General features: G+C 44.7%; 1 protein-coding gene across 1 annotated transcript in view; it reads left to right on the plus strand.

The window, feature by feature from the left end:
- The window catches only part of PGM2L1 (phosphoglucomutase 2 like 1), a 69,187-nt gene that overhangs the window by 24,365 nt on the left and 30,948 nt on the right, over window positions 1-13,874 (plus strand). The window contains exon 2 of the mRNA XM_065407950.1: window positions 2,162-2,329. Within this exon, the coding sequence (XP_065264022.1) occupies window positions 2,162-2,329 (168 nt within the window). The remainder of the gene's footprint in view (window positions 1-2,161; window positions 2,330-13,874) is intronic.

The following is a 13,874-nucleotide window of genomic DNA, read 5'->3' on the forward strand; positions in this document are numbered from 1 at the left end:
GCATAGTCTCTAATTCTGACCTGGATTTTCTGACCTATTTAAAAATATTAAATTGTCTGGGTACTGTTTGTATCTATTATAGTTCACTTGGTACATGGCCAGTGAGGAATGCTAATCTTATTTATTTTTTTCGATCTCTGAATTAAAAAAAACGCCACAAAATATCTCAGCACAATGATTTGGAGCTATTAAATTGTGCATATGGTTAGTCTGTGACCATATACCCTTATGATTATCTAGTTCATTCCTTTCTTTTATGCCCACTTGTTGCATCTTGTTTTAAGCTAGTTTGTAAGCTCCTCATTGCATGAACCACCTCTTCCTATATGTTCAGATAGCACCCTGATTCTTATTGGGGCCCCTGGATGCTACTATAATATAAATAATGGCTATGGGCCCAATTCTGCAAACACTTCAAGTCTGGTGGGACTACTCATTGGTAAAGTTAATCATGTGCATAAGTGTGTGGCTAGACTCTAAAGTTACATACTAGTTTCAATTACATCTTTTTTTATATATATAGAATTTTCTAATTGGCTTAAAGGGACATGATTTGAAAGATCATTTTCTGAATGTTGTACGTACTATAGTGACAGGTCACACCTAAAAGTACTGTAATTTAAAAGCTAGCAAAAAAATTCTCAATCTTTTTTATTTTGTGTCTAGTCAGTTTCATCATTCCTCTGCAAAACTTCTCCCTTGCAGAAAAGATTTGCATAAATGTAAACAGGGGAGAAGAAATACGCTATAAAAGGAATTGGAGACAAAATCAGAGCATGCTGTTTAAGTCTATTTTAGAGAATTTAAATTGGCAGCATTCTTGTAAACTTCCCATACTGGTCTCTACCCAAAGTCAAATTTAGTAGTAGTTTTGTCACTACTTAGAGACACTGAAGCTGCTTGTGCATTCATATTTACATTCCCCTACATAAAAACATCTTGTCCTAACCTTTTTTTGACTACTGTAGGTACTCACAGATCCAAACACATTTCTGAGGCTGAATGTAACTTGAATATCCCGCACATGTCCTGACTGTGACACCGACTCAATTGTTGCTTGACTCCTCTGCTTGTCTCTCTCACCAACAGAAGTTGGTCCAATAAACCAGTATCATTTCACCCACCTTGTCTCTCTAATATCCTGGGACCAACACAGCTACAACAACACGGCATATCCTCTGCTTGAGTAACTCAAAGCTAAACTGGACAAAGCACTAGGGAATGGTTCTGCATTAGCTGCTAGAAACAAATAAGATTACCTAATACTGTAGGGGGTAGTGTTTTGAAAGGCACCCTTGGAGCCCAACTCCCATTGACTAACGGTGCCTTTGAAAATTTACTCATAAGTCTTTTTTTAAATTCCCAATTCCTGGTGCAGCTGACAAGCAATTTTGTTGCAACTCTTTGAAATATAAACTACTCTAAGCTATCTGGTTCTGGGTCTTAACTTTGGAAAGGAACATCTTCTGGAGTACAGTTCACTTCCTTAATAATTAAGTCATGCATAATTAGACTTGGCAGAATTTGACTTTGTCAGTTTGATGGATAATATAAAAAATGTTTGTTTTTAAGCATTTTTCTGACTTTTATTTATAACTTTGCACAGCTGCAGGAAATTACGGGGTATTTCAGATAATAGGAAGGTCAGCGAATAATTATTAATCACAGTAGATGTTGAGATTCAGAAAGTCAAAGCTTTGTAACCGCTAAAACACAACTAGTCAACATCATGTGTCAAAATATACAGAGTAAATTTGAGCCTTGACTCAAATTCTAGCACGTTCTCAAGCAGCATTTTTCTTTCTTTGCCTATATGTACATTTTGATTATTATAGATGGGAATATTTGTGTTGATTTGTGTGTATATGGTGAAATTGACATTTACCAATAAAAATCTACTACTTCCAAGCCTATGCATAATTAAATATGTTTGAATAGAGAACATGTTAGAAGTGACAAAGGTTAGAGCAAAGAGTGATCCTTTCTTACACCAACATAGAACTTGTATTCTAAAAGAGCTTGGGTTGTGGATACGGTGACCACTTCTTCCTATCCTGTGAATTAGTGAGAATTATTTTAACACAAACTGCACTGCAGCAGTAATTGTTCCATCAGATCCTCCTTGAGCAGTGGGAACAGAACCTTTGTTTTTCTTTTGCAGAACCCTAAAACAAAGGAGCAGATTGAAAACCTGGTACGGAATGGGATGAACAAGGAGCTGCGGGATCGCCTCTGTTGCAGGCTGACCTTTGGGACTGCTGGACTTCGTTCTGCCATGGGGGCAGGCTTTTGCTACATTAATGACCTTACAGTGATCCAGTCAACACAGGTAACTTGGGTAGCACTATACAGTCAGACTTTTTGTTTATACTTTCATAGTAATCATCTTGATCACTTCAAATTATGCCTTTCATCTTCAAAATTCACAATGCATTTAAACTTACTTGAAGCTATATATATGAATTGCGTCACCCATCACTGAAATCCAGCCTCATGGGTGGAATGTGGCAACTGTTCAACAGTACGCAGCAACACCAAAAGGACAGGAAGTGTAAAAATACTCCTCCAGCTAAACCTGCCCAAGGCATCTTAGGTAGGCCAGATGTAATTACCTAAAGTGAAGTTTTGGCAGTGAGCTAAAGCTTTTTGTGTTAACTTCAGGGGACTCATCTGACATTACATGAGCAACCAAAATGCTCTTGTTTGCAAGTCTTTGAAAGATATAAATAATGAGAAGGAATTTTCTATATTCTCTATTTTCAGGGTTTCTATACCCCTCCTCCCCCATCATGTGAGCAGCAATCTAGGGAGGGAGGGAGGGCGCTTGCCCTTTTGAGAGGGTCTGAGTGTGATGAAGTGGGAATGTTTCTTAATATTTTGTATGATTACTGTGCATACCTCAGTTTCCCCTATGTGCTGCATATTGAACTAGGTGGTGGGAAGAGTTGTTTACTCTGGCAGAGTCTCAGCAGAATATGGCCACTCTGATGGCTGGACATGTGGTGCCTGGCAACTATTGACCCTGGACTGTCCCCAACCCCCGCAGGAAGCCAGCTGGTTTTGTCCAGGTGCGGGACAGAGAGCTAAGGTAGATAACCAGGTGACCTTGTTCAGACCAGGAAGAGGAACAAAGGATGGAGGAGAGACCCTTGGGGTTGTATAGTGTGGGCTGCTGGAAGCAGGAGACACACTTCTGGACTGGGGACAAAGGAGGAGGGGCAGGACTGACCCAGGTGGACTATGCTGTAACTTTTTCTATTCTCGATGCTAAGTAAGGACTTTCTATGCTGTGTTCCAGACATGTAATAAACCCTTCTATTTTTACAATGCTATCTGAGTCACTGAGGTTGGGGGTGCATTGCTTCCTTTGAATGTGCAAGTCTCCCCCCAGGTGGCCAATTCGAGTGGACTCACTGAGTGAAATGGATGCTGAAGGCTCTGAAGTTCGGACCCAGGAGGCAGTGAAGCTAAGGGGTTAACACTCTAAAGGGCTTCTCCCAGGGACTGTTCCAGAGCTGTGCAAGAGCACCAGACCTGTGGAGCCTTAACATTGAGGTTCTCTCCCTGCCCCTCATTTGAGCCAGCATCTGGAAAAGTCCTGCCCCTTTGGATGGGGAGCTGAGAACATGCATACTTCATGCATATCACAAACTGTAAAGCAGGAGGTGGATGGGAACACACATTGAGATGCATGGAGCAATTCACATGTCTCAGATCTATTGTTTTAGATTATATTCATCTCCGTGGGGTGTTTGCATGCTGAGAACATCACATTGAAACGAATGTGCCACTTCACACCTTTCAGACCCTCCTATGCTGTCAGTGGATGTGTAAAGGAGCCCTTCCCATCCTCCCTTCCTCTTTAAAGGACACTTCTGACTGCTCTAAAATCTGCATGCTTGCACTGGGTTTCTTGAAATTACCTATGACTCGTGGGAGTGCAGAGTAGGGTTGGTGACTCAAACTTGGGGTCATTTGAACTAGGGTTTCCAGAGATATAACCTGGGAGGGGAAAATAGCCATTTTTCAAAAAATTGGTGTGTTTTGGGTTTTTTTGTGCCGAGGTAGAGATCAAACTGTTGCTGTGATGCAGGTCAAAATGGTCTCAGTCAGTTTTGATCTCAGGTTTTGCATGGCACCTGCTAATTCTCTGGGGCACTCTGGGAAAATTGCTGCCCTAACAGACCCACTCCTTTGCTGTATTTGGCTCTGCATCAACTTCTGCCTTAATTTCCCCCACCTTCTTTTTGCCTCTTCTGTGTGTAGTAGTGTCCTGGCTACTTCCTGATCTCTGGACAGATGAATGTGGTGTTTCCAAAGACACACAGCATGGAAGTTGATCGCTGAGGGAAAAGAAATGTGTGCGCTGCCTGAGTTGGCAGCATGTAGATTCTTGGTGATTCCTGGATCATGAGGTTGCAGAAGTTTGCAGGAGAGCAAGAAGTACACCCTGGCATGGGGAATGCTGGCTACAGGCTGATCTGGGTGAAGAGAGTTGGCTTGCATTAGCATCATGTTTTACCCACCCTGCAGCATCTAACTGGTGACTTAAGAGGTTGTGATCTATTGGACCTCATGGTGATTCACTCAGGTGGAAATAATCTGTTTTTTTTTTTATTCCTGGTATACACCTCAAACCATGTCTGATAGCAGATTTGGACGGCATCAGAAATGTGTGTCCAGGAGCTGTGTAATAGTTTTCTCTGATTTGGCTGAACATTTGAATAATCAGTACAGTGACAATATGAAAGCTGTTAAGAGTCAGAACAATATTAATCAGCAAATGGGCAGGTGTGTGGCTACCCAGTAAATGTATATTGCAGGGGTCGGCAACCTTTCAGAAGTGGTGTGCCGAGTCTTCATTTATTCACTCTGATTTAAGGTTTTGCGTGCCAGTAATACACTTTAACGTTTTTAGAAGGTCTCTTTCTATACGTCTATAATATATAACTAAACTAATGTTGTATGTAAAGTAAATAAGGTTTTTAAAATGTTTAAGAAGCTTAATTTAAAATTAAATTAAAATGCAGAGCCCCTGGGACCGGTGGCCAGGACCCAGGCAGTGTGAGTGCCACTGAAAATCAGCTTGCGTGCTGCCTTTGGCACACGTGCCATAGGTTGTCTACCCCTGGTATATTGTATGACACAAAAACATTCTTCTTTGAGTGATTGCACATGTCCATTCCACTTTAGATCCGTGCATGCCTTGTGCATGGCTGTTGGAGAACTTTTCCCCTCCCTGGTACCGGTTGAAGCGGTTTGAGTGTTTTGTCGCTGCACGCCACTACATGCTGGTGTAAGAGGGCAGAGCTGCCCCTGACCCCTCCCAGTTTCTTCTTACCATCAGTGATGGTATTGGAAGTCTTGCTATTGTCAGTTTATTTCCCTCACTCTTTGCATAAAGTCTGTTTCTTGTTCAGTAGTTAGTTACAGTGTATAGTTAATGATAGGTTTTAGTTTTTGGTCTCTTTTGGACCAAATTTGATTCTCTGGTCTGGAACTGGTAGAGAGAGTCATACCTCTCTCTCTTTGGGGTTTAAGTCATAAAAACATAAAAATGGCCATACTGGATCAGACCATAGGTCCATCTAACCCAGGTTCCTGTCTTCCCACAGTGGCCAATGCCAGGTGCTTCAGACGGAATGACAGAACAGGTAATCATCAAGTGATCCATCCCCTGTTGCCCATTCCCAGATTCTGGCAAACAGAAGCCAGTTACACCGTCCCTGCCCATCTTGGCTAATAGCTATTGATGGACCTAGCCTCCATGAATTTATCTAGTTCTTTTTTTGAACCCTGTTATAGTCTTGGCCTTCACAGCATCCTCTGGCAAAGAGTTTCACAGGTTGACTGTGTGTTGTGTGAAGAAATAGTTCCTTTTGTTTGTTTTTAAACCTCCTGTTTTAAGTCCTGCTAGCCGTGTGCCAGGCCAGTGCCGGTCAGTGACCCACACCCCAGCTTCCTAAAATGTTGGGAGTTTCACATCAGTGAGAAGTATCACCTTTATAGATGGTTTTAAACCTCACTCAAAAAAAAATAGAGCTGTGAGACTTAAATATTTCCTTATGGAGGCAGCACTTGGTCCTCCATTGGAGCTGTTGGGTTCAGAGTGCACTCCAAGTGCGGCACCATCTGTACAGAGTGTACCTCCTGAGAGGCCTTGGCACTGTGTTCTGTATCTCTAGAACTGATGAAGAGACCCAAATCTGCCAAGGACATGGTATGTTGTCCAGAAAGACCTTCAGTACCCAGGCCATCTAAAAGCAAGAACTCTGAGAGGGACTCTGAAGGGAAGCATTCTCCAGCATACTCATCTGCTGCAAAGGGGGGGTTGTCAAGCCCAGAACCTGTGCCAGATCTGTTGAGGCCGATTCCTGAAGTGTCTGTGTTGGACCCAAGATCCAATTTTGATATTGACTACACCAGAAGGGTACACCGCCACTAGAGAATTACCGAACCTCTTGGTACCAGTGTCCCTTGTGGTTCAGGAAGGGTTTCAGCCCTCACTGGAAACTGTGGTCTCTACACCACCTCTGCAAGAGCATACAGTACTGATGCCACTTCTGGTGCCTAGGAGGCCTGTACATTTTAGGGGCTTGCCACTGTTAATATCCCTGTTGCCAGCATTTCTGGGTTTGGCTTACTGGTCTCCTGTCCACAGGGTTCTGCTCCACCATTATCGCACGACTGAGTCATCTTTGCTGGATTTGGAAATGGGTTCTATTGTCCCCCGTACCAGGTGGGAAGCTTTCCCTGCATCAGAGCAGTTGGGTCTGTGGATGTCCCAGCAGTGGGCACATCTCAAGGGGCAATGGCCTGTGTAACCATGGGGCTTTCCATCACCATGTCAGTGGCTGTTCTGGACATGGTGGGGTGTCTCTCCTGCTGCTAGGACTTCTCCTCACTTGTCTGAGCTGGCTTCATCAAAGATCATCTGCACTGCAGACAACATTCTATGACCAGGCCCAGGACTGAGCAACTGGAAGATGTTCAGACAGCTCCTCCGCTACAAGAGGCAGACTAGCCATTGCCTCAGTGTCCTGGTGTGTTTGTGTTCCTCATCACCAGATGAGGTGGTGAACTTTTCTTGACCACAAGAAGATTACAAGGCTCACTAAGAACTGCTTAAAAGGATGGCAGCAGTTTTACACATTCAAGGGAAGAGATCTGCAGACCCTCCACTTAACAGCGGAGATGCTTTGTGGATAACACCAGTAGAAATGACTTGCTTGAAAGATATGAAGGAGGTGCTTCTGAACAGCAGAAAGCTTCAATTAGGCATGCTTATCTGGCCAAATGGAAACGTTTCTCTATTTGATCTCAGCAGAGAAATGTGTCCCAGTGCATGCTTCCATTAACCACATTTTGGATTATTTGTTGCACCTAAAACATCAAGGCCTGACAGTTAGTTCCATTAAAGTACATTTGGCAGCCATTTCAGCATTCCACCCTCCAGTGGGTGAGTACTCACTTTTTTCCAACCCCATAACTATCAGATTTCTAAAAGGGTTGGACAGATTATAGCCTCAGGTGCAAGTATTTGTTTCCCCATTGGATCCTAACCTGGGCCTAACAAAATTAATGGGGCCTCCCTTTGAATCTTAACTGTGCATTTCCTGGTTCTCAGAAGTTTGAGTTTTGCTCATTTCAGTATTCTGTAAGGGGATGATATACTGCCAAGCAATCTTAACTCTGCATTAACATTTTTTTTGCCATTGAACCTTGAAAGTGTTACACAGTCTGGGCCCAGGGTATCGAAAAGATTGTCTAAAGCTCTAGGCCAAAGGCCATGGTTGGCACACCGGAATTCTCAACCGTAAGAGTATAAAGATTATCTGTGCGGGAGACGGAATCTTCTCCAGGAGTGGTCCAAGACTGGGAAATGAGCTCCCCCAGGAACTAAGAACCGTCACAAACTGCACAGCGTTTTGCGTGAAGTGCCAGGTGCATTTCTTGACCTTGTCTTCTCTAATGTAAATATATAGCAAAAGGTATATTTGGTTAATTTAAAAAAAACTCCTACCAAAACAACACTCCACTGCACACACTTCCTTCTGGGGAGAGAAAGAGCGAACAAATACATGACCGATGTATAGTCATGTTGCTTAACACACTTGCTGGAAGATGCTCAGATACTATGGCAATGAGCGCAGTATAAAAACTTCTGTAGAGCAGAATCCGTGTTGGCACTTGGTTTAGCTACAGTAGTGATAGGGATGATGGAACTTCTGAAGGAAAAAAGTCTAGTGGCCTTGTTTGCAAAGGAAGTTAATTAGTCACTTCACTTTTTGACCTGTGTGGTGTTGAGTTTGGAGCTGTTCACGCTCCAAAGGCCTGAAAACTGCATGCTGCCTTTGTGTTTTGCTCTGCTGAAAGTGAGAGTGAGCTTGGATTGGCTGACAGAATAAATGGTCTTGGCAGGAAGTGCAAAGTTTCATTTTATGCACTAGGGAATCAGTCTTTTTCTAGTGCTGTATCGTGTGAATTATGTTTTGTGTGTGGGTTATTGAAAGTCAAACTGGTTGGTATTTACTCTGTAAAGACTGTTTTTGGTTGTTTACTTTCTGTGGTTAGGTATGCTACTGTGATGATCTCGAGGAGCCAGCTAAAACTTACTTCTGAAGCAGAAAGGCTTTTGATTTAATCTCTGTTTGCGAAGTACTTTCAATCTTCTTTGCTTTGGGATTTTAACTACAGTACATTAGAGATAAGGTATAGTGGGAGTATGTTAAATGGGTAATCCTGATTTACTAAAAAATTTTAACTTCTTCATTCCCATAGCAGTACTTTAAATGGCTTTTAGTGTAATTAAATTTGTTTCCTTTTAAGGGTTCCATTGAAGTCTTTGTTCTAAGTATACCCTGTACTCCTTGGCACTGAGGTTTTGTGACTGAACTGGAGGTCATACAATCACACAAAGGCCTGATCCAGAGAGGTGCCTGGCACCCACTACTATTCGCTGTCTTGGGGGATTGTGAATGTTTATCACTTTTCTGAATTAGGCCCAGGAATGCAGTATAAATCTGCAACAAGCATTAGTTTCTAGGCATTATGATTACATTTAGTATGTTACTGAAATCTACATCCAAAGACTCTTCCAATAGTGCTAGAAACACTATTGCTCTTTTAAAACTAAGATCAGAAACACAAAATGCTGAGCCAAATTGGGGTTGCCTCAGAGTAGGAGAAAATTCTAGCCTGTGTATGTCTGGATAAACATTAGATACTCAGCAAATCGATATTTTCCAAAGCTACCTGCCCTCATGTATGATCAAATGGCTTTGGTGCTCTAAGGGCTTCAGTGGTCTCTGATCTTACACCACTTTGTGGTACACTGAGAACTGTAGTATCATAACTAAATGGTTAACGGTCCATATACGGTAATTATTATGGAAGTGTTTGAAAACGGTCAGCGGGGATGCTGGGAATGGAAAGCAGAGAGAAGTTCCAAAAGGGAATGGGATTTCAAATGATTCTTGTAGTTTAAATAGTGGCGATACTCTGGGCTCTCCCTGTCAGCTTTCTCCTGTAGCACTGGCACAAAGTACAAATGTTGACAAGGTAGGAGCGATTCAGTCAACTCAAATCTCAGACTTGGGGTCTCTTACTGGCTAAATGATATTTAAACAAGGTTGTGAAAAGACTTCCCTTATAGTGGATATTGTAACATGTCATAAGTGGCAGGTAAAACTCCCACCTGACTTGTAAAGATATAAAACAACTGTTGTTTTACCGCACAGTGAATGTGCTCCATATGAAAAGTTTTAGTAGGTAAACAGTTCTTGTAGGTTGAATCTCTAGTCTGTAGAAGTAGGTGCAGTATGAAAAACCTGCCACACTTTGGAGGAGAGTGTTATCATTTAGATTGTGGTAGTACCCAACCGTGCCAGGGACTTTCCAAAAACAGACGGAGATGAGCTCTCTGCCCTAGAGAGCTCATACTCTGCAAAGACTAAGGCCTGGTTTACACGGCCAAGTTTTTTTGCTAAAAGGCTGCTTTTGGCGATGAAACAGCAGAAGTGTACGTGCTGCAAAGCCACCTTTTGCGACGAAACTCCTCCGTTGCAGCGCTATAATCAAACCATCTCCATGAGAGTGATAAGGCTTTTTGCGCAAAGGTTTTATTGCCAAAGTGCCAGTGTAAACACCTTGTTTGCTTTTATCACTGTCATTGTCCTCTGGAGATGTCCCACAATGCCTGCAGTGACGGCGCTGCTCATTGTTTTGAACTCTGCAGTCTTGCAGGCATGTGTCTCTTCCCTTCTGACAGCTGGCGTGCTGTGCTGCTCCTGGAATCATAGAGCAAATCTTTAACGTGGAATGTTCCTGCTGTCTCCCACAGTACATACACAGAGGCAGGCGTAGGCGTGTGTGTGTGTGTGTGTGTGTGTGTGTGTGTGTGTGTGTGTGTGTGACATGCTGTGCAGAGCCAGAGAGGGAGCCAGGGGCTGGTATCAGGGGTTTCCCCCTGCCTCAGGACAGTTTGCTTTTGGCAGCTGTCTGAACTTAAGACACAACCATAGGTGCCAACTTTTCCAGGCGCCAGTGGGTGCTCACCCCCAGCCCCGCTCTGCCCCACCCCCATCACAACCCCTTCCCCAAATCCCGGCCCCGGCCCCGTCTCTTCCCCAAGCATGCCGCGTTCCCCCTCCCCTCCCAGTGCTTGCTGCCGTGAATCAGCTGTTTCGTGGCGGGAAGCGCTGGGAGGGAGGGGGGAGAAGCAGAGCCGCGGCACGCTCAGGGGAGGAGGTGGAGCGAAGGTGAGCTGGGGCGGGGGAGGACAGCCCCGGAGCACCCACGGAGTCGGCGCCTGTGGACACAACATTCCAACACACTCACTCTCCCCCAGCACACACTGTCTGTCTCTCCCCCTTCATGCACACACACTCCGTCACACCCTCTCTTCCTCCCCTCCCCCGCCCCCCCGCACTTCAGTTAAAAAGTGGCTGGCAATCTAGTAGGATGCCCATGGAACAATGGGATTGAGAAACCTGCATCATGAGATGCTGTACCTGCCCCATGAGGCATTGCAAACCGTTCCCAAAGCACCCTGCAGCCAGTTGCACAGTGGAATAGCTACCACAGTGCACTGCTTTCTTTGTCATTGCAAGAGCTGCTAGTGTGGATGCGCTCCAGCCAGGGCTGTCCCTAGGGGGGTGCGGGGCCTAGGACAAATCGGCCTCCTTGCCGGCCGCCGGGCCGTCCCTTGCCTCCTCACCTGCTGCTCTCCTCCTTGCTGTCCGCACACCCGCCTGCCGCTCGTCTCCTCACCCGCCTGTCTGACTCTCGCCTCCCCGTTAGTTTCCTCGCCACTTGTCCAGCACTCCACTAGTCCGCCGCTCTCCCCCTCGCCGTCCGGCCGCCCACCCCTCCCCCTCCTTACTCCTCTTCCACCTGCCTGCCTGCCACTCGCCTCCTCACCCCGCTCACCCTCCCACCTCACCTGAATATTGGGACAAATGGCGTCCCGATTGTACATCGGTCAGGACGTGGGACAAAGGGCTAAATATCGGGACAGTCCCTATTTTATCAGAGCACGGGGCCCCCCAAAACGCAGGGCCCGGGGCGGTTGCCCCGATTTGCCCTACTCAAGGGACGGCTCTGGCTCCAGCGACACAAGGAGCACAGTGTGGACATGCAACAGCAGTTTAATTAAAGCGGTTTAATAAAAGTGGTCTAACTTTTGGCGAAAAAACTTGGCAGTGTAGACATAGCCTGAGGCAGATGTGGGAGAGAGGAGAGGGGATGTAACATACCAGGCTAGTGATAGGCCCCCATCATTCTGCCATATGTGCAAAGAAGGATTTGAAAGCTGGGAGTGGCCTAAGGATGCTGGAGCTGGGCATTGCTGGGTGGAAGGAAGCAAAAGGGATAAATGGTGGCATGCAATATAGGGAGGGGAATTTAGGCCATGTCTAGGCTACCGCTTATGTCGGCAAAACCTATGTCACTCAGGAGTGTAGAAAAAAACCACCGCCCTGAACGACAAGTTTCACCAGTCTAAATGGTAGCATGCATCGCGCTGCGTCAGCAGGAGAGCTTCTCCAGCCAACATAGTTACTGAAACTCTTGGAAGTGGTTTTATTATGGTGACGGGAGAGCTCTTTCTCGTCGGCAAAGAGCAGCTACACGAACGATTTTACAGTGGCGCAGCTGCATTCGTACAGCTGTGCCGCTGTAAGCTTGCTAGTGTAGACATGGCCTAAGTGCAATTGTTAATGGCAAATTCAGTTAATTTAGAGATTACCTAAATGGAAGTGAGCAATTGCACCACTTCTCCTAGTGCCCAAAAATCGCCTAATACATATTCTCCCACTGCTATAGAGTAGCAGCACTGTCAATCCCAAGCATTCAAAAATGAATCAGTTCCCCAAAATCATAAGAAAAAAATTGCTTTCTGGGCTTTTGCAACTGTAGGGTTCACTTTTTAAAACTGTTACTTGCATGGAAGCTGAGATTCTCACAATCCCATGACTCCAGGAGCTGGGGCTTTAAGAAAACCCAGAACGTGGAGGTTCATCATAATCACAAGAGTTGGCAGCACTCAAATAGATGAATGCAATTGTCCCTTAACCAAAGCAATTTAAAAAACGAAACCCCTTTGTGAGAGAACATACATTCATAGTGCAGTCAAGAGCATGAGAAAGATAAAAGCTGTGTGAACAGAACATACTGAGCATCAGATAAGCATGTTAACTAGCCCGTCAGAAATCCCATGACTGAAATTTGTGCTGGCTGAACTATCCTGAGCTTGTCAGCATCTGTGCTGTGCCAGTTTCTGCATGGGGGAGGGAGGGCAGCTGATGTACAGAACCCTGAACATATCAGGGTTTTTTAAGAGTTCAAGGAAAATCTCAGTCCAAAGACTGCAGAGGCAAGGATCTCAGGATTTATAAGTGTGAAATGGAAATTATGTATCATTGTGTCAGTTATGCAAAGATGGGCATTTTACCTCTGAGTTTGACTAAAATAAATGTTAGACATTGTCTCTGCATTAATCTTCCAATCTGTTGGGTTCTGTAGGAGCTACTTTAATATAATGCAAGCAATAATACGTGGTGCTGCTGACCTGCCTATGCGATCTCGTTTGGGTGGATGGAGTCAGGTTTAAATTAGCTTTGCTCATTTCTCTGACAATTTCCAGTGGGTCATGATCACCCCCTTCACAGCTAAGTGAAAATCCTTTACGGAAGTCGAATGGGGCTCAATCTGGACACTGCTTCTATTCAGCCTTTGTGAAGCTTCAGAGGGTGACTCTGAGATGTCGTGGCCGACGATTCCATCAGTATGCAGAAAGACCATAACTTTCTTCTTCGCATATGTGTTTGTGTGAATCCCAGTCTAGGTGCACCTGCACATTATGTGCATGAGATTGGGATCTGTGAATAGCAGTGTCAATTGGGCCATGCCTGGCCATGAATGTTACTTTAAGGGCAGAGCGGCTGCAACTATCCCTCTCTTCTCTTACCACCTGTGGCGGTAAGATGGAACAAGCTGTGTCCGTCCAAAACCCCTTAGCAGAATTACTCTCATAAATTGGGATTAATTCCCTTCAAATAGCTCCCTCTTTGATGTGAGTTACCAAAAACCCCCACAAAAGATTTAAATTTAAAACTTTTCCTCAGCTCTTTGCATCCCTGTCTGGGCCTAAAATGGTACATTCAAAATCCTTTGGTTTCAAACAGTGTCTGTTCTGCCAAGGACTCATTCCTGTTACAGACTGCCACAGCAACTGTCTTTATCTTGGTGAGAGCCATGTGCCAGATTGTCCTGGTTGAAAAGGAACCGTGTTACACCGAGCAGCAAAGTCTCGGGACACTCAGCTTAAGCTATGCTTTCTCAAACAATCAATAAGGGAATTCAGACACGAGCAA

The sequence above is a fragment of the Emys orbicularis genome, chromosome 1 (genome assembly GCF_028017835.1).
Source record: "Emys orbicularis isolate rEmyOrb1 chromosome 1, rEmyOrb1.hap1, whole genome shotgun sequence".
NCBI classification, from domain to species: domain Eukaryota; kingdom Metazoa; phylum Chordata; order Testudines; family Emydidae; genus Emys; species Emys orbicularis.